Source organism: Danio rerio, chromosome 5, assembly GCF_049306965.1.
Source record: "Danio rerio strain Tuebingen ecotype United States chromosome 5, GRCz12tu, whole genome shotgun sequence".
NCBI lineage: Eukaryota > Metazoa > Chordata > Actinopteri > Cypriniformes > Danionidae > Danio > Danio rerio.
In genome coordinates this window covers 47,172,089-47,196,107 of record NC_133180.1, presented here as the reverse complement: position 1 = coordinate 47,196,107, position 24,019 = coordinate 47,172,089, and the positions used below count along the sequence as shown (strand labels likewise).

General features: G+C 36.1%; 1 protein-coding gene across 20 annotated transcripts in view; it reads left to right on the top strand.

Annotated features, from left to right (window-relative positions):
• The window catches only part of ssbp2a (single stranded DNA binding protein 2a), a 70,769-nt gene that overhangs the window by 38,926 nt on the left and 7,824 nt on the right, over nucleotides 1–24,019 (top strand). For 11 of the 20 annotated variants that reach the window (XR_012405956.1, XR_012405957.1, XR_012405965.1 and 8 more), the window contains exons 5-9: nucleotides 16,462–16,539; nucleotides 20,595–20,654; nucleotides 20,763–20,823; nucleotides 23,255–23,322; nucleotides 23,414–23,481. Coding sequence is in view for 4 of the 20 variants with exons in the window: in XM_009301738.5 (XP_009300013.1) it covers nucleotides 16,462–16,539; nucleotides 20,595–20,654; nucleotides 20,763–20,823; nucleotides 23,255–23,322; nucleotides 23,414–23,481 (335 nt within the window). In the remaining 16 variants the exon portion in view is untranslated. The remainder of the gene's footprint in view (nucleotides 1–16,461; nucleotides 16,540–20,594; nucleotides 20,655–20,762; nucleotides 20,824–23,254; nucleotides 23,323–23,413; nucleotides 23,482–24,019) is intronic. The other 9 variants (XR_012405960.1, XR_012405961.1, XR_012405968.1 and 6 more) reach the window with 1 other exon arrangement.

Genomic DNA, 24,019 nt, shown 5'->3' with positions numbered 1-24,019 from the left:
TACACTCATACACTACGGACAATTTGGCTTACCAAATTCACCTGTACCGCATGTCTTTGGACTGTGGGGGAAACCGGAGCACCCGGAGGAAACCCACGTGAACGCAGGGAGAACATGCAAACTCCACACAGAAACGCCAACTGAGCCGAGGACTACCTTCTGCGCCACTGCGTCACCTTTTTTTTTTTCATTATTATTATTATTATTATTTTTAATTCTAGCTCAAGTGTTCCACTCTATAGCTTTTAAATAGTCATCATAAACAACTAAACCATTTTAGTAGATAGGAGTTTTTAGTAGAAATCCTCAACTAACATTTGCAATAGTTCTCCTATTATTTAATGAATAAGTACTACTTTTGTTTGAAATAAACATACAGTACAGTGTTTTTATTTGTTTTCTTTTTGTGTAGCTTTTACATGGAAACAAAATATAACCAATTATACATTAATGTTGACTTGTTTATTTTTAGTTCAACTACAGGAATAATGTACTTTTTAGCTAAAATGTAGAGAACTGGCTACATGTGTTTATAAATCAGCACTGGATAATATATCAGATCATATTGTGTGCCAAGTGCTGATAAGTCTTTAACACGCTGTCTTTACATGCACATTCATCATGTTGCCTATTGATGTCTGGCTTAGTGCTAGACTCATCTGTGCTTTCATTTTCTTTGTGTTCGCTAAGAGTTGAACACAAACAGCAGCAAATTAAACATGAGAGGAAGAGAGGAAGCACGGCAGCATGAAATAGCTTATAATATTATGCAGCCTATTCAAGCATGTTAATGAAGATTTTCACCCCTGAATGGAGAGAGGGCCACAATCGGATCTTGGATTATTATTGCTGCATTGAATTGTGTGGTGTACTTGTGCTTTTTTTTTTTTTTTTAAGATGATCTTTGTTTATCTTAAATGTTCATCTCTTGCTGGGTGCTCCAGATTTTGAATATAATTTTTTTAAATGTCACAGTTCAATGACATTGATAATACAATATTCAGCAAATATTCAATTCAATTCATGTTTATTTATATAGCGCTTTTCACGATGTAGATTGTGTCAAAGCAGCTTAACATAGTTCTAGTAAAGTCCAGACATCAGAGATGAAGTTTACTTTAGTTTAGTTCAGTGTGGTTTAAGTTTTACTGCTGAAAGTTCAAACACTGAAGAGCAAATCCACCGAAGCGCAGCTCCACAAGTCCTGATCTGAGCAAGCCGGTGGTGACAATGGCAAGGAAAAAAAACTTCACGAATTGACAAAGTGAAGGGAAAAAAAACCTTGAGAGGTACTAGGGTTTCTTGGGCATGACCGTTGTTCTTCTGGCCAAACGTCTTGTGTGGAGATGCAGTCTAGGTGCCGGTGGCTGAAGAAGCTGGGCGTCCATTGTGGAGAAGCTGCAGTTGTGAGTATGTCATCGGTGGGGGCCCAGGCTGGCCTAAATGATCAATGCAGAGACTCGTCTGTCACTGAGGTCTCATTGACTTCATTCCTCCATGACAACCACAGCATCAGCTCGGGATACGGCCTAGTCCAGGATTATGGATATCTTGGCATCATCTCTTCACAGGTCTTGGATTGCATCAATGGCGCTGCATAGTCTCTAGGGACCTCGGGATGAGTATCCCAGAGTTTAAATAGAAAATAAGGAAAATACTTAGGATAGCTGCTGTTCATAGTGTATTTAAACAAGCAATGCAAAAATGAAGTCTTATAAATGAAAATAGTAGTTATATAAACAAACATAAAACAAACATGTAAAGCATGCGAGTATTTCTAACAAAACGTTTGGTGCATTAAGACAGGAGGAGTGTGTCCTACTGGTGGTTGTCAAGCTTACTCGCATGCATGGAAAACACTTGTGCATCACACCATTTTGTGATGCATTGTGTGTACCCTTTACAAAAAAGATAGGTCTTTAATCTTTTGAACTGAGAGAGTGTGTCTAAGCCTCGGACATTATCAGGAAGGCTATTCCACAGTTAAGGAGCCATAAATGAGAAGGCTCGGCCTCCTTTAGTAGACTTTGCTATTCTAGGTACTACCAGAAGCCCTGGGTTTTGAGATCTTAAAGAGCGAGTTGGATTGTAGTGAGACAGAAGGTTGGTTAGAAACAGAAGCTAGATTATTTAAAGCAGTGGTCACCAAACTTGTTCCTGGAGGGCCAGTGTCCTGTAGATTTTAGCTCCAACCCTAATCAAACACACCTGAACAAGCTAATCAAGCTCTTACTAGGTATATTGAAACATCCTGGCAGGTGTGTTGAAGCAAGTTGGAGCTAAACCCTGCAGGGACACCGGCCCTTTCAGGACCGAGATTGGTGACCCCTGATTTAAAGCTTCATAGGTAAGAACCAATATTTTATAATCAATGCGAAACTTAACAGGCAGCCTGTGTAAGAAGGATAAAATTAGGGTGATATGATCAAATATATGTGATCTGTCACTAATGTTAAAACACACAAATGTTTTTTTGACCATGTGTCACTGCTACTTTGCTATTACATCTTATTTATCTTAGTATCATTTATATTATTTTAATATGCAAAATTTACCCAGTCATAACATTTATTTATGTCTTTAATGCATCATATCTGTTTTTCCAAGACAAGGTCAAAAGCAGTGTAGAAAATAGAATATTACTTCTGAATTATGATTTTTTTACGTAATACTCTTGCTAACATTATTAGTGAGCCTTGAAGAATGTGATATACAATATAAAAATACAGTTCATGACCGCTTGAGTGTTGAAATGGGGTTTTTTGTATTCTATTAGTTTAGAAAATGTATCGCTTTACGTTGTTATCAGTTGAATGTTTGTGTTGTAAATTTAGTCCATAAAACCTAAAAGGTTTGTAACATTTTTATGAACAATTTGTGACAGCCATATGTGTTGATTGTTAGAATGATGGTAAATAAAATAAAATAAAGTAAAATAAAATACGGTGTTGCTTTCAGCAACGAGGTCGCTGGTTCGAGCCTCGGCTGGGTCAGTTAGCATTTTTTATGTAAGATTTGCATGTTCTCCCTGTGTTCATGTGGGTTTTCTCTGGGTGCTAAAATAAAATAAAAAAATTGTGACAACATTGCATACATTATTCAAATTATGAAATCAAATAATCAAATAATATTTATTTACACAAATTTCTTTAAGATTGCACAACACTATCATATTATGCTAAGAAAAAAGCATTGTATATTGATTTTTTTATATTAGTGCTTATTGGAATAAAAAGTATACTATTTTGCCGTATTGTTGATTACTGGTTTGCCTGTTTTGTCTGCACTGGTATGAAGCTTATTGGCATGATGGGAAGAATCCTGTCTCTGTGTTAAATCTCAATATGGTCGGATCCACAAATTAAGCCAGAGTACTTTTACACACAATTGAATTGGTGTGCACATAGATACCCTCAGTGGTTCATGTAATGTCTGGCTGGCAGCGATCCAGGGGCCGAGAGGTGGACTCAGGGTGGAACGAGTTAGCAGCTAGGCAGGCTGTTCACTGCGGGCTAACCAAAAAAAAATTTTAAAAATGTCCTGAAGTAACCCCATCACACACACACACAGAAGCAAGCACATGCTGGTTGGTTAAAGTCAGCCATCTGTAAAGCAGAGAATGTTTCCAGCGGAGAGAAACAGCAGGAGAGGAGATGTGGTGAGGATGACCTCATCACTGCATTAGATTAGACTGCAGATATTATGGGAAAGGTTGTCTGCTGCTTGTAGGACTGCATCATTGCCTAGGTGGCCTACGACTCCATGTTTAAAGGGGCAGTCCACCCACAAATCAACATTTTATCATAATTTACTCTCATTTATTATGTTCCCAAACCTGAAATGCTTTCTTCTGTTGAAAAAATAAGACATTTTGAACAATGTTGGTAACCAGAAAGACAGTAGTCATCGACTTACACAACATTTTTAATCTACCAAAGAAGCAGGGTGTGAATTATACACTGCAAAAACAAAATGCTTTTTTTACTTCTAAAGTTAACTAAAGTTTACTTCTTACTTTCTAGTCCAAATATCTACAAATTATTATATCAAGAAGCATTTTCTAGGCAAATTTTAGTGAGTTTTTCTTTAAAACAAGCAAAATAATCTGCCAATGGGATAAGATAAAAAATAATCTTGTTTTTCTTTTTGACATAAGATTATTTTGCTCACCCCATTGGCAGATTATTGTGCATGTTTTAAGGAAAAACTCCTTTAATTTTGGCATATTATTTCTGAAAACAAGACAATATGTTTTGCTTGTCTAGAAAATTCTTTTTGATTTAAGAATTCTTAGGTACTGCAAAATAGTTTGCTCTGTTCTGTACCTTAATAATAACAATAAGTTAATATAAATATGTATTTGACCCTATAATGGTTAATACCATCACTCAAAAAGGACAACTTAATTGTTCTATATTTAATCAACTTAAATTTGTTAAAACAATTAAGTCAACTTAATCAATTTGTGTTGGGACAACAGGAAAGCATTGTGTCGAACCCCCTCATTATTTACCAATTCGTCATTGCCCTCAGCAGGGATGTGGGAAATTATTCAGCTTCTAGTTTAAAACTGCATGGCAGGAGTAACTAAATGATAGATAAGTGTTCAAATGATACTATTTTCATGTAAAAAAGTGATTGTATCTACATACAGGCAAAAAATAGTCAAATAAGACTTTATTAGATAAAGTGTATATTTAAATAGATGCTCATGTCTGCACATGAAAGTTAACGGTTCAGTATGTTAGATTGTAAGTTTAAATTAAAAATATTGGAGAGGAGAAATATTTTTCACCTGACCCCCCAAATAGTGACTGTATGCAAAAGAAGGTTGCCAGATTGATGACATAAACGGCGAGCTTGCCTGGTGATCGAGCTTGCATTGTAAGCTGCTCAACTAATGTTTTTCCATAGGTAAAATGTGTATTATTTGCTAATTAAAAACCACCTCATGTGGATTTTGAATGAACTTGGAACTTTGAATCTGCAACTAATTTTAGAAGTTGCGACATATATTGAGGCAGCCTTCATAACTGAAATGAAATACGCTGTTTTTCACCAAGGCAATGCTGGATATCAAAATATTATTAGGTAAACTGGCAGTGGGCTGAGTTACATAGACCAAGGCTAAGGGTGCACTCTCACTAGGCTATCTGAACCGGCACATTTCCTGGTTCGTTTGACAAGTGTGAGTGCTTCGAAATGGGCCCAATGTGGTTCATTTGCTAGCTCGGCCCCAGTTGGAAGAGGTGTGCCTGAGCGCGGTTCAGTTGGCCTTTGGTGCAGTAGGCTTGTAGTGTGAATGCAAAGCGCGTCTGAGCCTGAAACTGAAGATGCGATGTGACTTTTAAAGGACTCTTTCATATGGATTTATATTTATTAATAATGGATTCATTATTATTATTATTACTACTAAATGGCCTAGGACCTAAATACATCACAGATATGCTCACTGAATACAAACCTAACAGATCACTCAGATCTTTAGGATCATATAAACTAGAAGTTCCAAGAGTTCAGTCAAAGCAGGATGAATTGGCTTTTAGCCACTATGCCCCTCGCTGCTGGAATCAGCTTCCAGAAATGATCAGATGTGCTCCAACATTAGGCACATTCAAATCAAGACTAAAAACACATCTGTTTAACTGTGCCTTTACTGAATGAGCACTGTGCTGCGTCCGACAGATTGCACTATCATGTTTTTCTCTACTTCTTCATTCTTCTTCTTCTGTTAAACTGAACAGTCTCATCATCGATGACGTAAGCGTACTCAGGCTCAGAAGGCACAATGCAATATGAGTGCAGGCCATCGTGGGAGAGGGGAGGGGGAACAATTACTATTTGGCATGGTTCAAGGCAACTGTACCTAGTGTGAGTACACCCTAAGAAAGACATTCCGGCATGAAATGCACATTTTCAAAGTTAAATAAATCTTGTTTTTCAGATAAACAAGAATGTTCGCTTAACATGTTTCCTAAATATCTGCTTCCATAGGATGGTTCTGTTGTACTTTTAACAGTGAGTGCAATTTTTATGGTCATTCATTTATTGGTGCAGGGAAACAAACTTGTCACCATTCTGAATTTTTTTTCTGACAATCACGTCGTTCGAAATAGCCAGTCAAATGTAACTAAGTGAGAAAGCCCAGCAGCCACTCCAATTCTTAAAAGTGCTCAGGCAAAACAACTTGGATCAAATGTTGTTGGTGTCCTTCTACCAAGCATCTTGGCATATGGCATCACAGTGTGGTACACTGGGTGTACTTTAGCAGACAGGAGAGCACTGCAGAGAGTGATCAACAGGGCCAGAAGATCACTGCAAGTAGTTGGATCACCTTTGAATGTTGTGGCATTCACTTAAATGTTCTGTTTATTTGTTTATAGAATGGCAAAAAGATGAAATGCTAGTGCAGTAGTAAAAAATGTCCATCTAGCATGGTGATCTGCAATGAATTATTAAGGACCTAGACTCCAGAGTCATTTATAACAAATAATAGTGCTTCAAAATGTATCTAAATGTTACCGGAAGGGAGTGTGAATCTGACTGGTGTAATATGATCTGATTTCCTGGTTCTGGTCAGAATCCTGGCAGTGTTCTGGATAAACTGTATAATGCTCTTTTTGGGAAGGATACCATTATCATTGTCCACCCTGCTTCTGATAAAGGCATAAAAAATATCTCTAAATCTTGACTTGAAACAATATATCAATTTATTATTTGCAATATTATTAGTGTAAAAATATCCCGAATGGTCTGACTAGTGAATCACAAAAGATTCCTGACATATTTTTGTTTATATTTTTTGACTCTTATACTGAATGGATACATTCATCTTGAGAATGTTTTTGATTAAATTAATCAGTAGCTATTTTTTTTTAAATTAGACTTGTGAGCAAAACAAAATATTGCATGAAAAAATGTGCAGCAAACTGGCAGCAAATATGGTTTACAATGCGGTAGGAGAAGCCCTCACATGATCTGTAATAAAATCACATGACTTTTCGAATGTGCTTGCTGACATTCAATTGGTAAATGTGTTTCCATCAAAGTTTACGTACTTTTTCTTATAGAATAAAACAGGTATTTAATATAATTATATATAATTCATATTGGATATTTTTATGCAACATTTCAAAATATGCATAAATTTAAGTAAATGGAAACAAAGCTAGTGTTGAGGGAAATATTTAATGATTGGCTAACTAACCTATTAAGTTATAAAATGAATTAACTGTATGCATTTCTGAATTAAATAGCTGAATAAATGTCTTAGTGCCAACATCCACCCAGCAGCTAAATTTGGCTGTCAGTTTATCTGCTTAATGCTGTTGTCTGCATGCACAATTCAGTGAAGCTGCATTCTGCAACTGAATTTATGTTCAGGTATAGTGAAAACCACATTTACAACCTGAACAGCTAGCTGTGTATCAATGATGTATAACTCTCCTGTAGGCTATGTGCAGTGCAGGAATATCATTGGGAAAGAGGTGCATCTTGACTTTTTGCTGTTGTGAGATTTTTCTGGAAAAAAAAAAACAACCAATTAAAATCCCAAAAAATAAATTTAAATAAAAAGCTTGATTGAAAATAATCTCCAAATAGTGACATCTGCCCACTTTAATAAGTCATGCCTAAATGCTTATAATATGATAACTTGACAACACTGCAAGATTGACTGTCACCTCAATTAATGTTTTGTTTAAAATGGTTTATTAATTGGTTAATTCATTGCTATAATATAAGTTTGGTAAAAAAAATGCATGTGCGACTTTTGTATGTTTATGTTATCACAGCTGTGAGTAATCGAAAATTCATGTTCCACACATATGAAACAGTATTTTAGGGAATTAAAAAAGGTTGTTCTATTACATTGATGTAAAAAAATAAATACATTTAGACCTTCTATTTGACAGCATTTTTTATCGTTTATCAATAAATCGCTTACTTTTTTTGTTTTGGAGTGAACCATGCTTGCATTCCCTCTTATAGGTTTCACCAAAATTGTAGGAATTAATAGAAAGATTAATAGAGGAGGAGTTTTCTTTCTTGTACCATTGGTCTGTTCCTGTTGTTATAGTATATTGTTCTCTCTGTGTTTTCACCAGTTTTGGGAAAAGTTACTTTTTTATGTAGTATTAATAATATAATCTTAAGTCCAGCTGAGAATATCAATGTCAAGTAAAAGTACCATTAACTGCGGAAAAAATGAAGTCCGAGTAAAAGTATATGTTCTTAATACTACTCAAATTATGAGTAAAAAGTAGCCCTTCAAAAAGTACTCCAGTAGTGAGGAATAAAAATTTTGCTGTGAAAGTTATTCCACCAAGTGGCACGGTGGCTTAGTGGTTAGCACTGTCGCCTAACAGCAAGAAGGTTGCATTTCTGTACGGAGTTTGCTTGTTCTTACACTGAAAAAACTGGTGTCTGCAAAACTGTTGCAAACAATCTATGTGTTAAATTTAAACAAATAAATTTAATTTAATAAAATTCTAATTAATTTGTTTGTTTAAATTCTGTCCAAATAAATTTTTTACAGCCACTTAACATAAAAAAATTGAGTAAATCCAAGGAATCATTTCTGAATGATTTTTTTTCAGTGTACCATGTTCGCGTGGGCTCCGGTTATAAGTGAATTGAATAAACTAAATTGGCTGTAGTGAATGTGTGTGTAAGAGTGTTGCCCAGTACTTGGGTTGCTGCTGGAAGGGCATCCACTGTGTAAAACATATGCTGGAATAGTTGGCGGTTCATTCCGCTGTGGTATCCTCTGAAATAGACTAAGCTGAAGGAAAATGAATGAATGAATTATTCCACCATATACCCTACAAATAAAAAATATAGTTTAAACAGTTAAATTGTTTACCTTCATTGACTATCAATTTAGTGAGTGAGATGAATTCAATGCGATAACATTACATTAGTATAATATGCTCATAGAAAGCAGTTTTATGTGTTTACATGCTTAGTGAAATCTGTGTAACCTAAGGTTAAATGCTTAGGTTATACAGTTAAGCCTGACTAATAAGCTACGAATGTTAAAAAGTTGGCACCACAAACCAGGCTATAATGAGTACTGATAGAATACATACAGTTTGAGTATGTGTTTGAAAACGTAACATTCTGTAGTGTATTTTATTTGTTCCTTAAGCACATTTGGGGTAAATTTCAGTCATCATAAAGTATTGCCATCTTTCATCCGCCTATCATGCAGTCGAAACAATCTCTCTGTCATTTTTCTGGCATCTTTTTGTACACTTTTAATGCTTCCACAAAGTACATGTTTGTTTTTAAAAAGATTTGAATGGATGGAAATCACAAGAGTGGTTATTGTACTTTGCCAATTACCATAGACAAAAAAAATAAAGTAGTGACTGAAGGAAAATTGTTGCTGTAAAATTACAGGTACAGCACTAAAAATGTACTACCGTGAAAGTAAAAGTACACATTTTTGAATCTACAATCTATATATAATTATATTGTACAATTTCTGGGAAAAAAATACTTAACTACAGTCATTTGAGGGAGTATTTGTAATTTGTTAGACCAATGATAAAGTCACATGTAAGAGTGAGAGCAAAAGACTTTAGAGAGAACACCGAACAGGCATTGTGTAACCAAAGTTAATTTCCCTAAATGTAAAGGCTACTTGTATTTTTGGATCAATTTCGGTGTGTGAATTGGATGTTTTGGTTTTTTAGTCTCATAATATATTAATCCATCAAGATAACTTTATTCGGTTAAAGTATGGCACTCTTTGTTTTGTGTTTCACAGTGTTTCACTGAACCATTTGGCCATCTAAGAGTTTTTACAACTTGAATCATGTGTTTTCTGTTTCAGTTTTAAAGTCGATTTATTTCAGTCTCAGTGAATGTGAGAAACAGGGATGTTGTCCTGATGCAGCTGATGAGAAAGTCTAGACGAAGGGACTTGCCATTCTACCCACGTCTCTCTAATGAGTAGAGAAATGAGTCTCTCTACCCAGCCAGCCACTGGAGGAATCTCACTCTCTCTCACACAGACACACACAATCAAACACATGCTCACACACACATACACACACTGTCTCCTTATTGCAGACAGAAGGAGCAAATCTAATAAATATGGAAATGTATGAACCTAGAGACGGAGACAGCTGCTGCAGGCTTAAACCTTAAAAATATGGAACACATTGGCCGTGTATATGGTACAGCTGCGAAGTCAGAAGCAAGAAAAGAAACATTCAAATAAAGTCAGTGCAAACAAAATATACATTTCGATTTCAATTACATAGCAATTAAACTTTCTCAAAGGAAATCCGTTTGAATAAAAATGCTGTTAATTGTACAGTTATCACTGCTTTAATAAAGCCAATGTAGCATCATTACGGATCTGTCCCACTCTGTTCACCCTAAGTTACAGAACAATCAAAACCAGAACAAACAGACTGATGAGCAGTTTTCCCCCCAAAACAGTACGAGCATTAAATACACGGAGAAATTCTCTGGGAGAATTATGCTCTGCCGATCTTGTGCACTATATGCAATATAGGTAAAGTACAAAATATACACCTTTCTGGTGCAATACATGTACATTTAAATTCGAATATGGATAAATAAAAATTTCCAGTGGAATATACAGCAATTTTGGTGTCATATTTGTAGCTTCTTTTCTATTCTATTCTGTTCTATTGCTCAGACTACCCAAGATATACAGTAGGTGGCTTTTTTTCTTTTGGTAGATTTTTAAAATATATATCAAAGGCTAGCTTAACTGTGACAGGTAAAATAACATATTTAGGCAATATAAAAGTAAAATGCTACCTTACAACAGTCTTATCCCAGTTGTAAGAGCACCAAATAGTAACTTGACTTCTAGTTGATCATTTGTAAAAGTGGCAGAAGGTAGATTTTTCTGATGAATCATCTGTTGAACTGCATCCCAATCATCACAAATACCAGAAGACCCGCATGGACCCAAGATTCTCACTGAAATCAGTCAAGTTTGGGGAAGGAAAAATCATGGTTTGGGGTTACATTCTGTAGTGGGGCGTGCGAGAGATCTGCAGAGTGGATGGTGACATCAGTACTGAAGTACTGTATCAAGGCATTTGTGCTGCCCATTATATTACAAAGCACAGGAGAGGGCAAATTCTTCAGCTGGATAGCGCTCCTTCTTTTAAATCAGCCTCCACATCAAAGTTCCTGAAAGCAAAGAAGTTCAAGGTGCTCCAGGATTGGCCAGCCCAGTCATCAGACATGAACATTACTGAGCATGTCAGCGGTAAGATGAAGGAGGAGGCATTGAAGATGAATCCAAAGAGTCTTGATGAACTATTGGAGTCCTGCAAGAACACTTTCTTTGCCATTCCAGATGACTTTATTAAGAAGTTTTTTGAGTCATTGCAGAGATGAATGGATGCAGTCCTCTAAGCTCATGGGAGTCATACACAATATTCATTCTTTCCACTGCAGCATGCTATATTTATTCTGGTAAAATAAGCGTAATCTAGAGGCCTTTGCCTTTCATATAAGCCACTTCTGATACCAAACGATCAACCAGATTTCAAGTTATTATTTGTTGTTCCTAAAACTTGGATAGGCGACAAGACTTTTGTCAGGTAGTGTACATGTGGCTCCTGATGATACAATAAAGGTTTATAAAACAAAACAATCAGTCTGTGCTAAAAACTGAACATTATTAACAACATTATTACCTTTAATCCACATTCTCAGCAAACTTAAGCATATTCACAACAGTGCCAAGCAAGAACTTCGTCACCTTAGAATTATAAGGTTTTGTCAAAATTGAGTTATTGACATATTCTGATTAATTGACAACTTATTTACATTATGCAATGTTTTTTATAAGTCGTTTACATTTTAAGCCTCACATAAAGTACCAAATAATTCATTCATTCATTTTCTTTTCGGCTTAGTCCCTTTATTAATCTGGGGTTGCCTCAGCAAAATGAACCACCAATTTATGCAGCATATGTTTTACACAGCGGATGCCGTTCCAGCTGCAACCCATCACTGGGTACACAACATACACACTCATACACTACGATAATTTTTTTGCAAACCCAATTCACCTATTGACCTTATTCTTTAATGCAGGAGTGAGCTCGTTTTTGTGATTGAACTTAAGTTGCCTATAAGAAACGACTAGGAATAATAAATGGCAGAGAACAGTCAATCTACTCGCTATACAAACAAGTGTGTTCACGACTATACAGACAAAGTAGAATAATATAATGAGAAAATATCAGTTTGCAACATCAAGCAGCGTAACGAGCTGTTTTTAACATAATTGGAAGTGAATGAGACCGGAAGTCTCGAACCAAACTGATTCAAATGGCTGTGCTCACTCATACACGGAGAATAATGTGAATACTGCATGTTTTTGAACTTGTGAGGGAAACCGGAGCACCCGGAGGAAACTCCGCACAGAAATGCCAACTGACCCAGTCAAGGTTTGAACCAGTGACCTTCTTGCTGTGAGGTGATTGTGCTACCCAATGCACCACCGTATCGCCAGACACCAAATAATGCACTTATCATTTCTTTGTTTTGACTCGAATATTAAAATCAATGTTAGTGTTAATATTAATATTACTATTAATTCATTCATTCATTTTCTTGTCGGCTTAGTGCCTTTATTAATCCGGGGTCGCCACAGCGGAATGAACCGCCAACTTATCTAGCAAGTTTTTATGCAGCGGATGCCCTTCCAACCGCAACCCATCTCTGGGAAACATCCACACACACATTCACACACACTCATGCTATTACTATTAATATCACTCTTAAAGTATGTGTGAATAACAGATAAATAACTCATTTTAAACGGGGCACCAGCGACAGCTCCTGCTGTCACAATAATTAATCAAATATTGTTCATTGAATGATACAAATGTAAAGGTGTTTACAATTTGGTCAAATCTGAAGGATAATGAAATCGTCTGACTTGTAGAGCCTTTTACTGCAACACAAGGAAAACGCAAATTTATAAATGAGTATTTATTAACAAAAGAATAAACAAGAGTAACTAGAATCACTAAATGTACTACAAATTAAGTGCATAGGCATGAATTATAAAGGTGGTTAAGTTGAGGATTTGTGATAATTACTCTGTTATCTTTTCTAAAAGCGGGCTAGATTGTGATAAGGTAAACCTTATTCTAAAATATCAAACAACAGGAAGTTTTTAATTATTAATGACTATCAGTTATAAATATATACATAATTAGAATATCTTATACTGAAACACACTATGCCAAGGTCTTTGTTAAAGGTTTGGAAAGTGATATATTTACGCTTCTGTTGTTGATGTGGTTTAGAAAACTGGATCTTCCTGCAGATCATGATGCATGGAACAAGCAGACATGGGTCTCTTGAACTTTAAGCTTTGGAAAGAAGAAAACTGGAGATTCTGAAACACGCAGGCTGGGGATTTCTGGAGGTGGTGGTTCTATTGTCCACCACCTCAAAATATTGATTAGGTCAAGAACCTGTTTTGCAAGTTTTGGCCTCTTAACATCTCTGTCCTTCAGAAGAATGAAGGACAGATGGTTCTTCACTGTCTTTATTGACACTTTTATCTTACTAAACAAAACAACATCAACAAAAGTACACAACATTTGTTTATATTGAAAATTTAAGTTCTTGATTTTACCACTGATCGCTACAAAACTTTATAATGTCTGTTCAAAATCACTCATTGCTCTGTTTTTCACTCTTTTGTGATATAATGACTGTTGAGTTGATGTCTGCTGTGTAGCTCATCTCATTGCAAGCACCCGTTTTTAAGCAAAAATTGGCCCAGACTCGCATTCAAGTTTTTTACTTTAGTTTCTGGAGGGCAAGGTAGAAAGAAAATGGAGGGCCCCAGAGGTCATGCACTGGGGCTGTTGTTTTCAGGCAAGTGTCTGTGGGGGCAAACAAGGGAAAGCAGCTGTTTCTGTTCTATTTCCTGTGATCAGAAAGCCTAAACTAGCAGTGAAGCTGTAGTATATCAACACTGGTGCTGGTAATTATTCAGTGGACAAAATGTGTTTTCCAGGAGGTGCAACTTCTCAGTGGCAATGTCTTTCTTCTGTTTCATATTTCCTCTCATTGTTCAGCCTTTAGGTGTGTGTTTGTGTGTGTGTGTGTGTGTGTGTGTGCGTGTGTGAGTGCGTGCGTGCGTGCGTGCGTGCAGGCGTGTGTGTGTGTGTGTGTGTGTGTGTGTGTGTGTGTGTGTGTGAGAGAGAAAGGTTTTAAAACTACATTGTAAAGGCACAATGTGTCATTTTTCATTTAAGTGAGGTTTATTTATAAACTAATTTCGAGAGGATCACGTGCTTATGATTTTCCACAGCCGGTCTTGCATTAGCTAATCATGATCTTCTAATCATATATTTCCTAAGTTACTATGAATAACCACAGTCTTCAGTCCACATTTATCTTTGTCTGGAAGAACCCCCCCCCCCCCCCCTTCCTCCCCATTCTCCTCCTTTTTCATAGATCGGGTGGCCCAGTGGCCCAGTGGTTAGCACTGTTTGCCCCACAGCAAGAACACTGCTGGCCATGGGCACCGCCAGGCCGGTGGGTGTTTCGTTGAGGAATTTGTATATTCTCCTTGTGTCCACGTGGGTTTCCCTCTGGTTTTCTGGTTGTCTCCCATCATCCAAAGATATACATAATGCATAACAAATTTAGCGAATGAGGCACTTGTCTAGCTCCCTTCCTCCTCAAGTATTCACTTAGCTACTGCAGCCGGGGAGTTTTTGAGATCCACCTGAGCTCCAGCTCCCCTCTCGCTCTGCGAACGGGAGGGAGCCCTGGGCTCGAGGATCACAATTTTCTGTATTGTGTAACACAATTTTCTGTATTTTATTAGACAACATAACAGATCCCTAAAAGGTATTTAGTAAAATAAAACAGCGATCCACTGCTTTCGTGTCACATTACGCTCTTCTCTCATCAGCAACTGCTTCAGCAGTCTCATTTCTCTTTCAGTTTGAATACTTTACCTCATCCATGAACAAGATTTCTTCAGGACTTCTGTAGGATGTAATGAAGATGACAACTCCCATGATTCCACACTCAGTCACGATATATCAAAACTACACTTTTGTTTGTAGTGAATATGCATCCTCTAGAGGAGAAAATGACATACTGTGCCTTTAATGAGGAAGTTCACACAAAAATCCAAGCTCTGTCCTTTACTCATAATTTTGCAACCTAGGCTCATTCTGAAAACGTAGCCCTAATATACGTTTCTGGAGCTCAAGAATTATGTAGCTAGAAGTATGTATGCCTGCATTTCATCGTTAACAGCTTTACCACTGTTACTAGTTTGTCCCGTAGTTTGACATGTAAGTCGGCAGACTTGAGATGCAGAGAGGAGTTGACCACGATGATGGGGTTCAAGTCTGGTGAAGAACAGTTTCAGAAAGCAGGTAATGCAAAAACAGAATCCAAAAAATAAAACAAACAGGTAAATAACAAGGTATGAATGTGGTAAAATCTGAAAATATGGTAAAAAAAAATTCAGGTGAGGGCTTTTCTTTTTCTGGATTGCTTTCAGAACTCGATTGAGTTTAGCGAAGGAGGAGGGTGTAGATTGTAGTCAGTAGATTGGTCAGTCATTCAGTCAGTTGACAGCGGCCTCTGGTGGATTTATGTGAGAACAGCAGGTGTGAATGGCACTTGTGAGAGAAATTTGAGATCTTAGAAATCGTACACAGCACCTCTGGTGGGATCGCGAAAACAAAAACTGAAAAAAATCTAGCTCTCAAGACATATTTCCCGCTCTCCATAAATGTATATAGCGGTACGTTTTCAGAATGAGCCTGGGTTGTAATTTTGCTTGTACAATTACAGTCAATGAGAACTTAATCTGCTTGATATAGCCTAACATGTAAAAAAAAATTCTATACAATGAAACAGGCTTGAGATGACACTGTTAAATGAGGACAGATTTTGCAATTTTCGGGTGAAGTTCCTGTGCTGAATCTAAATGCTGATGGCTGTTTAATGATCTCCATCTCTGTACAGTCACCTTCACAAATATAAGTCTTATACAGAAATAATTTGTGATCTTTAATGCTGTCATAGTGTGCTCATTGTATGGTAACTTGTCTGGCTATAAGAAAATATCAGACATTTATTGTACAGGATGGGAATTTAAATATATCCTTTTGCTGCTTGTTGTTTTGCTCTGGCTGTCAAATGGTCTGTTAATTTCAGAAAATTTATAATATACAGTATGGAGTTGTGATATGTAATTTGAAGTCCTTTATGCTGCTTTCTTTGATTATTGTGTGTGTGTGTGTGTGTGTGTGTGTGTGTGTGTGTGTGTGTGTGTGTGTGTGTGTGTGTGTGTGTGTGTGTGTGTGTGTGTGTGTATGTGTGTGTGTGTGTGTGTGTGTGTGTGTGTGTGTGTGTGTGTGTGTGTGTGTGTGTGTGTGTGTGTGTGTGTGTGTGTGTGTCTTTTAGAGTGCAGCAGCAACACAAAGTCCAGTGATTGGGAGTCCACCTGGAGACGGTATGCCTTTACCTCCTGGATTTTTCCAGGTAAATGACACATTTTCCATGAATAAAACACAAACACACACTCACACACACACACACACACACACACACATATATATATATATATATATATATATATATATATATATATATATATATATATATATATATATATATATATATATATATATATATATAGTTTTTTTTTTTTTTTTTTCCATATGTGATATTAACCTTAGTTAAACAGTGTTGATCAAAACTATAATAGTTAATGGTCCAGTAAAGTTAAAAATTTAAAAATTAGATTTTTGTTTTTGTTTTGTTGTGTTAGTTTTAAGGATAAAATTTATGTTTAGCAAATATAAAACTAATATAAACATCCAAAGCTTGCAGTTTGTTCACAGTTGAGGGAAAGATGGAACGTGACATTGACAGGTGGATTTGTGCAGCAGCAGCAGGTATGTGGTCAATGTACAGTACCAGTCCGTTGTGGTAAAGAAGGAGCTGAGCCGAAAGGCGTACCTGTCATTCCTACTCTTACCTATGAGTCATGAGTTTTGGGTCATGACCTAAAGGACAAGATCTCGATACAAGCAATCTCTGTCAGCCGGGAGGAGCTCAGAGTGAAGCAGCTGTTCCTCCACATCGAGAGAAGTCAGCTGAGCTGGCTTGGGGATCTCTTTCGGATGCCTCCTGGGCGCCTACCTAGGGAGGTGTTCCAGGCATGTCCCACCAGGGGGGGGGGCCTCGGGAAAGACCCAGGACACGCTTAAGGGACTATGTCTCTCGGCTGGCCTGGGAACGCCTCGGATCCCCCTGGAGGAGCTGGAAGAAGTGTCTGGGGTGAGGGAAATCTGGGGTTCTCTCTGCTGCCCCCACAACCCGGCCCCCAAAAAGCAGTATAAAATGAATAAATAATTGAAAAAACATTGCCATGCATCAATGGTACTATGTTGAACCTTAATAATTAATGCTATTGTACCTTCACAAGTCACTATTTTAAGGAAGCAATGAATCCGGAATGTTTTTGCACACATGCTAGGAGTAAACCAGTTAAATTGGTAGCCTTTGACTTCCATTGTATTATTATTATTATTTTGCTATACAATTATGGATGTCAGTGACTACTGCTTTCCAAAATGCATCAAATATCTTCTTATTAACTCGATACATATATATTAAATCTCAGTTTGTGTTTTTGTTTGGTACTTTGTTTTGTTTTTTATGTTTTTGTTAAACCTGCTCTATGTACTTTAGCTTTGTTGAAAAGCAATTAATAAAAAAAATCTTTTTTGTGATCAAAATAAAATAAATAAATTATTAAATGAAAATTGGAAAGGTTGGAACCACTACAAGGTGGATAAATGTTTAGCTAATTTTCATTTTAGGGTGAACTATCTGATCATAGTAATACGGATGTGTTGACCTCTGATCCTTTGGAGCTTTCCTACAAATGTGTTCCATGCACTGCAAATAATAATTTTCTTACTTGGATTTTTCATTTTTCTAGTCTAAATATATAAAAATTCTTATATCAAGAAGCATTTTCTTGACAAGCAAAACACATTGTCTTGTTTTCAGAAATAATATGCCAAAATTAAGTGAGTTTTTCCATAAAACAAGCAAAATAATCTGCCAACAGGGTAAGCAAAATAATCTTGTTTTTCCTTTTGACATAAGATTATTTAGTTTATGCCATTGACAGATTATTTTGCTTGTTTTAAGGAAAAAATCACTTAATTTGGCATAATATTTCTGAAAACAATACAATATGTTTTGCTTTCCTAGAAAATTCTGCTTGATTTAAGAATCTTTAGATATGAGTGGACTTACAAGACAAGACATTTTTTTTTCAGTACATTGTGTAAAAATTAGTCTCCAGGCTTTTATCATAAAAACTAGGAAGTCAGAGGAGTTCTTGTTTTATTACAAGCAGTTCTCACATTGGCGATGAAAACAAAAAGTGAACTATTTCTTACATGCGACTCTTTAAACATGTAACTAATTTATTTTTGTCCTATTGATAAGGGAATTTCGAGACATATTCTTCTCCAACAAAACAGTGGCATTGGAGAAAGTATTCAGATAATAACTGACTGAAATACTTTATGAATAGTAAAGTCCTTTTCTTCCTCTGTGATTGACAGCTGAACCGGCAGAGACAGCGCTGAGTCAGGAGAAATTATGAATGAATGGTAAATTAAATATTTATTCAGGCCAAGAAAGCTATATATGAAAGTCTATAAGAGCGGCTTATGTAAGGATTTCCATACTTTCACTTGTCAAATTGAAATAACAGATATGTTTTTTTCAATTATCCGCTTAATTGTCTGTTGTTGTTGTTGTTGTTGTTTTTTTTGTTTTTTTTTTGAAGGAGGATTTGGAGTGCATAAACACTGGGCTGTACATCAGTAATAATGCACCAGAACATGCATTGATTTCCTGTCAGCAGGAAGTCTGAGAGCTGCTGGCCTGCCTGATGTCTATTGACAATCGCTCATTGATAGTCTTAAGCTCAGACTCCAGAAGAATCCAGCCGTCAGCTCTAACAATCCTTTCTCTAGTTTTCCTTCCCAATGCACTTAGTTTGATCCAGATTTACTTTAACCGGTCTGCTGAGATATGTTGTTTGAACTTAACAAATACAGCATGCTTTACTATACTTCTGTTGTAATTGCATTAAGTCCATGTCCGCTGCAAGCCACTGATATCTTTTGAGTTCTGTTTATGGGTAAAACTGTTAAAAAAAATCTACCAGGAATCAAGTGATTTTTAAAATTTTGTTTAAAGGGCACCTATTTTATCCCTTTTACAAGATGTAAGATAAGCATTTGATGTCTCCAGAATGTGTCTGTAAAGTTTCAGCTCAAAATACCTATTTGATAATTTATTATAGCCTCCAGAATCTGCCCATTTTGGTGTCTGAGTACAGTGTAGCTGTTTTTGTAGCTTGTGGCTTTAAATGCAAATTAGCTGCTTCTCCCCACCCACCGTTCATACATGCGTGTCTGCTTCTCGTCATGCGTTACATCAGATAAACAGCAGTCAGTGACAGACAAACTCGGATGAAGCTGAAATACAGCTCATTAGTCAAAAATACCAAGTAAATTTATTTGATGTATTTGTGGTGGTGTTTATTTAAGCCTTTCTGAAATGATGAGTCTCACACAAATGCCGTTTGGAGTACACACAAACACACACACACACACAGAATGTGTACATTTACTGACACCATGTGGCTGTGGTGATTATAGCAGTTAAAAATTACAGTGGTTTTACTGTCTTTAATACAAACATGCTTTGTTTTAAAACCTTTTAAACTTTTAAAACTTATTAAAATTAAAATTAAGAATTGTAACAGATATTTAATCCCTGCTTATTTGCTATTAAAATGTTTCATGGACATGTGGTCAAAATTTTTTGATTCATTTTGGTGGATGTGACAAACTACAAGCTTTGGATGTTATTTTCTAAATCTGAATTTTATCACTGTTTTGGAGAACTCTAGCTTATAGATATCCTTAAGACTGAAATACTAACATCTGAAAAACTTTTATTTTGAATTCACCGAGACTTTAATATTGACATCTAAAAAATTTCCTTTAAATAAAATTTTCTTGGTTTACCTTGAGGAATGAGTTGAAGCCATGTTGTTGATGAACTTAAACTTAACTCAGACCGTTTGACTTCAGCATTGTTGCATCTGTAAAATATGATAGCAGCACCTTTATAAACACAAACAAAAACACACACTGATGCACATTTTTTTTATTTGTCATTTTAAAGATACAAGGGTTAAAGTCCATTCGTTGAAAGGTTGCATTGCTGTTTTATGTTGTTCATTCAATGTGATTTGCATGTGTAAATATGACTTGCCAACTGGAAAATATAAATATGAACACACCATAACTTGACCAAAAACACTGATTATAGGATTTAAAATAGACTTGCAGTGTTGCCATCTGGTGGTGTGATGTATAAAATTCTGTTTTGCCTGCTGTATAAATCGAGAAGAGGTTGTCCTCTGTTCCTAAAAATTGACATGATATACTGTAGACTGAACTGATCAGCTGTTCTCTGTCCTTGTATCTTCTCAGCAGTTTATGTCTCCTCGATACCCTGGTGGACCCAGAGGTTCTCTCCGAATACCCAATCAGGTCTTTCTCTCATATAATCTGCTTTGGGGATTTTTTATTTATTTCATTCATTATTATAATTATTATTTTGTAAGTACCTGACATTGACTAATGCTTAAATCTGAACAGGCTTTGGGGCCTGGAAACCAGCCACTTCTACCTAGTGGGATGGACCCTACAAGACAGCCAGGTATTAAAACATTAAAAATGCTAACAGCACTGTAAACATTCATTCATTCATTTATTCATTTTCTTGTCAGCTTAGTCCCTTTATTAATCCGGGGTCGCCACAGCGGAATGAACCGCCAACTTATCCAGCAAGTTTTTACACAGCAGATGCCCTTCCAGCCGCAACCCATCTCTGGGAAACATTCACACACTCATACACTACGGACAATTTAGCCTACCCAATTCACCTGTACCGCATGTCTTTGGACTGTGGGGGAAACCGGAGCACCCGGAGGAAACCCACGCGTAGGCAGGGAGAACATGCAAACTCCACACAGAAACGCCAACTGAGCTGTGGTTCGAACCTGCAACCCAGCGACCTTCTTGCTGTGAGGCGACAGCACTACCTACTGCGCCACTGCCTCGCCCAACTGTAAACATAGCATTATATTTATGATCAAGCCCACACATATACTTCTTTAACCATCTGAACTAATCAAATATGAAATAATTCCACTATTTTATCTTGAACCTTTTAAATCTATTTCACAAAATTCGTAGACTTTCTTTCAAAACTGGAAATTGTAAAAGTGCAATGTTTTTTGTATACAGTTTACTGCTCATTGCTATTTAGACTGCTAAATTCTTCTCAAGTGTTCAACCGGGCAACACTTGTCATCTTTAACATTGTGTGATGTCATTGTGTGATGTAATCAGCGACTGTCTTCTGGAAAGAGCTTAAGCAAACAATGGCTAACAAAGCTGCTTATTTAGTCATTGGAGTAGCCCAAAATAACTCTACAATTCTTTCCTCCACTGAATATTTATCTAATATGCCAACATCTCTATTTTGTCCCACCATGTTTGAACCCTATTGACAAGCCTTTCTGTTGAGTTTGAGGGAGATCTTGGACTTAATATAAAATATCCTAATTTGTGTTTTGAATACAAACAAAGGTTTCAGAGGTTTAAAATGACACAAGGGTGAGTAATTCATTTGTAGAATTTACATTTTTGGGTGAACTAACTATTTCAACCCACTTTTCACAACAAAGCATTATTAAAAATAGTTGGGTAAAACATTACCATGGAAAAACTATTTTAATTAATTTTTTAATAACATAACAGTTAAAGTATGCAAGCCAGGCCAGCAAACTTGAAGTATAAAAGTACCTCATATATTAAGTGCTAGTTTTAGTGTCTTTATGTGGCCTTGAAAATGTTGGGGAAAATCATTTGTGTTGTTTTTAATCCACTACACTGACTGTGGTTGCTAATTCGATGTATTAATCAATAGATTTTATTAGCAGGATTCAGTGCTCTGACGCACATAGCACACTGAGGACACCTTCTGGTTACCAGGAGGTAATGCAAAAAGAAAAGTGTGAACAAAAAATAAAATAAAATAGATTTTAAATTAATAGTTTACCTTGGTGTGCCTTTAACACTTTATAGTAAGTAACGTTTGATGCTATTTGTCATCTGTCTAGCTGTCTCAAGAGTATAAGTAGACTAATTCGTCACTAATTCGTCAAATGAGAAGCTTCTAGCTGTGTTTTGATTGATTTTAAGATATTGGGCTTTATAGTTTTTACATTCCATAGCAAACAATATGTGTGTAACATTTGTTTTTTTTAAATAAAAAGTCTTAAAATGTAAACAACTTATAAAAAACATCCCATAATGTAAATAAGTTGTCATTTAATAAGAATATGTCAATAACTCAATTTTGAAAAAAATGTCAGATAGACATTTTACTTCTAAGGTGACGAATTAGTAACTGATTAATGCAAGACTTGATTTGATGGCCTCCCAGCAGACATTCTACAGACTATAAGAAACATTGAACAGTGTGTCCGCATTCTTAAATATCTTAAAATGTCTTAAATTTCAAAAACAAAGCTTTAGGCATTAAAAAGTCTTAAATTCACAGACATTATGTCTGGTCATTATGGTCCTTCCTTTCTTTCCTTTGTTTATCTAAAGCTATCCAATCGATCAACACACTTCTAATCATCAACAATACAATTCAATAAAATGTTCAGCTAAACTCTAAACATATCTATTATAACAGTCTGTTGTGTGAACTAGAGTCTACTTGTTTTGACACATTATTTAAAATATGTTGCTAAGAAATAAGAATTTTTTTTTTAGTTTTGATGGGGCAAGTACAATTTTTTTTCTGCTTGACCATTAAAAAGAGTTTAGCTCTATATGAGTCTAAAATTTTATTCTTCATGGTCTTAAAAAGGACTTAACAAGTCTTAAATTTGAAACCTGCAGAAACCCTGTTTGAAATGACATCAACTTATTCTTCAAACCCTAACTAACTATAAGTATGTCTAAAGGGGAACATCAAAATAAAATGTAACTAAATTATGTAGATTCCTTTAGCTACGTTATAATCCACTGTGGAATATGAAACCTGTTTGCTTCCTTTATCCTTTTGTAAGGCCATCCCAGCTTGAGTGGGCCCATGCAGCGGATGACCCCTCGAGGAATGGTTCCTATTGGACCGCAGGTGAGTTATCAATGGGTAATTAGGTAAGTTTGTGATACTGCATTCAATTAAGTGTATTGTAATGTCTTAAATTATTGAATTGATATTCCAGAACTATGGTGGTGGAATGAGGCCTCCCTTAAATGCCCTAGTGGGACCAGGAATGCCAGGGATTAACATGTAATTGTCTTCATATAACTCATTATCATTGCGTAAATACTCTAATATTCACTAGACTAGAGATTGAATTTATTAAAAAAGATTTTCTCAAAAAATTGAAATTTACTCATCCTCAGTTCATCCAAAAATGCAGGCGATTTCGTTTTCATCTTCAGTCGAACATTAAACAGGATTTTTAGCATAAAATGTGGTCTGAAGTCACATATAAATACTGGCTAAACAAAATAAACTGCAGTTTCTTACAGTACATTGAGTCTTACGGAGTGAATGTTTGGTCTGTGCAAGAATCTGAAAGTATTTGCGAAAATACTGTCTTTTACCCACAGCTTGAGCAAATGATCCTCCAGCCTCTCGAGAAACTGTTTAGCAAGATACATATTTTATGAGTTTTGTTTTTACTTAGAAGTACCACTGCAGGACTTGGTTGTCCATTAGCAACAAACAGTTTCCCCAGATGACACAAAAGACAAAAACTGTTTCTTGGAGAACCACATGACAAAGTGACTTGGAAACATGACCTACCCAATGAGGATTTGAG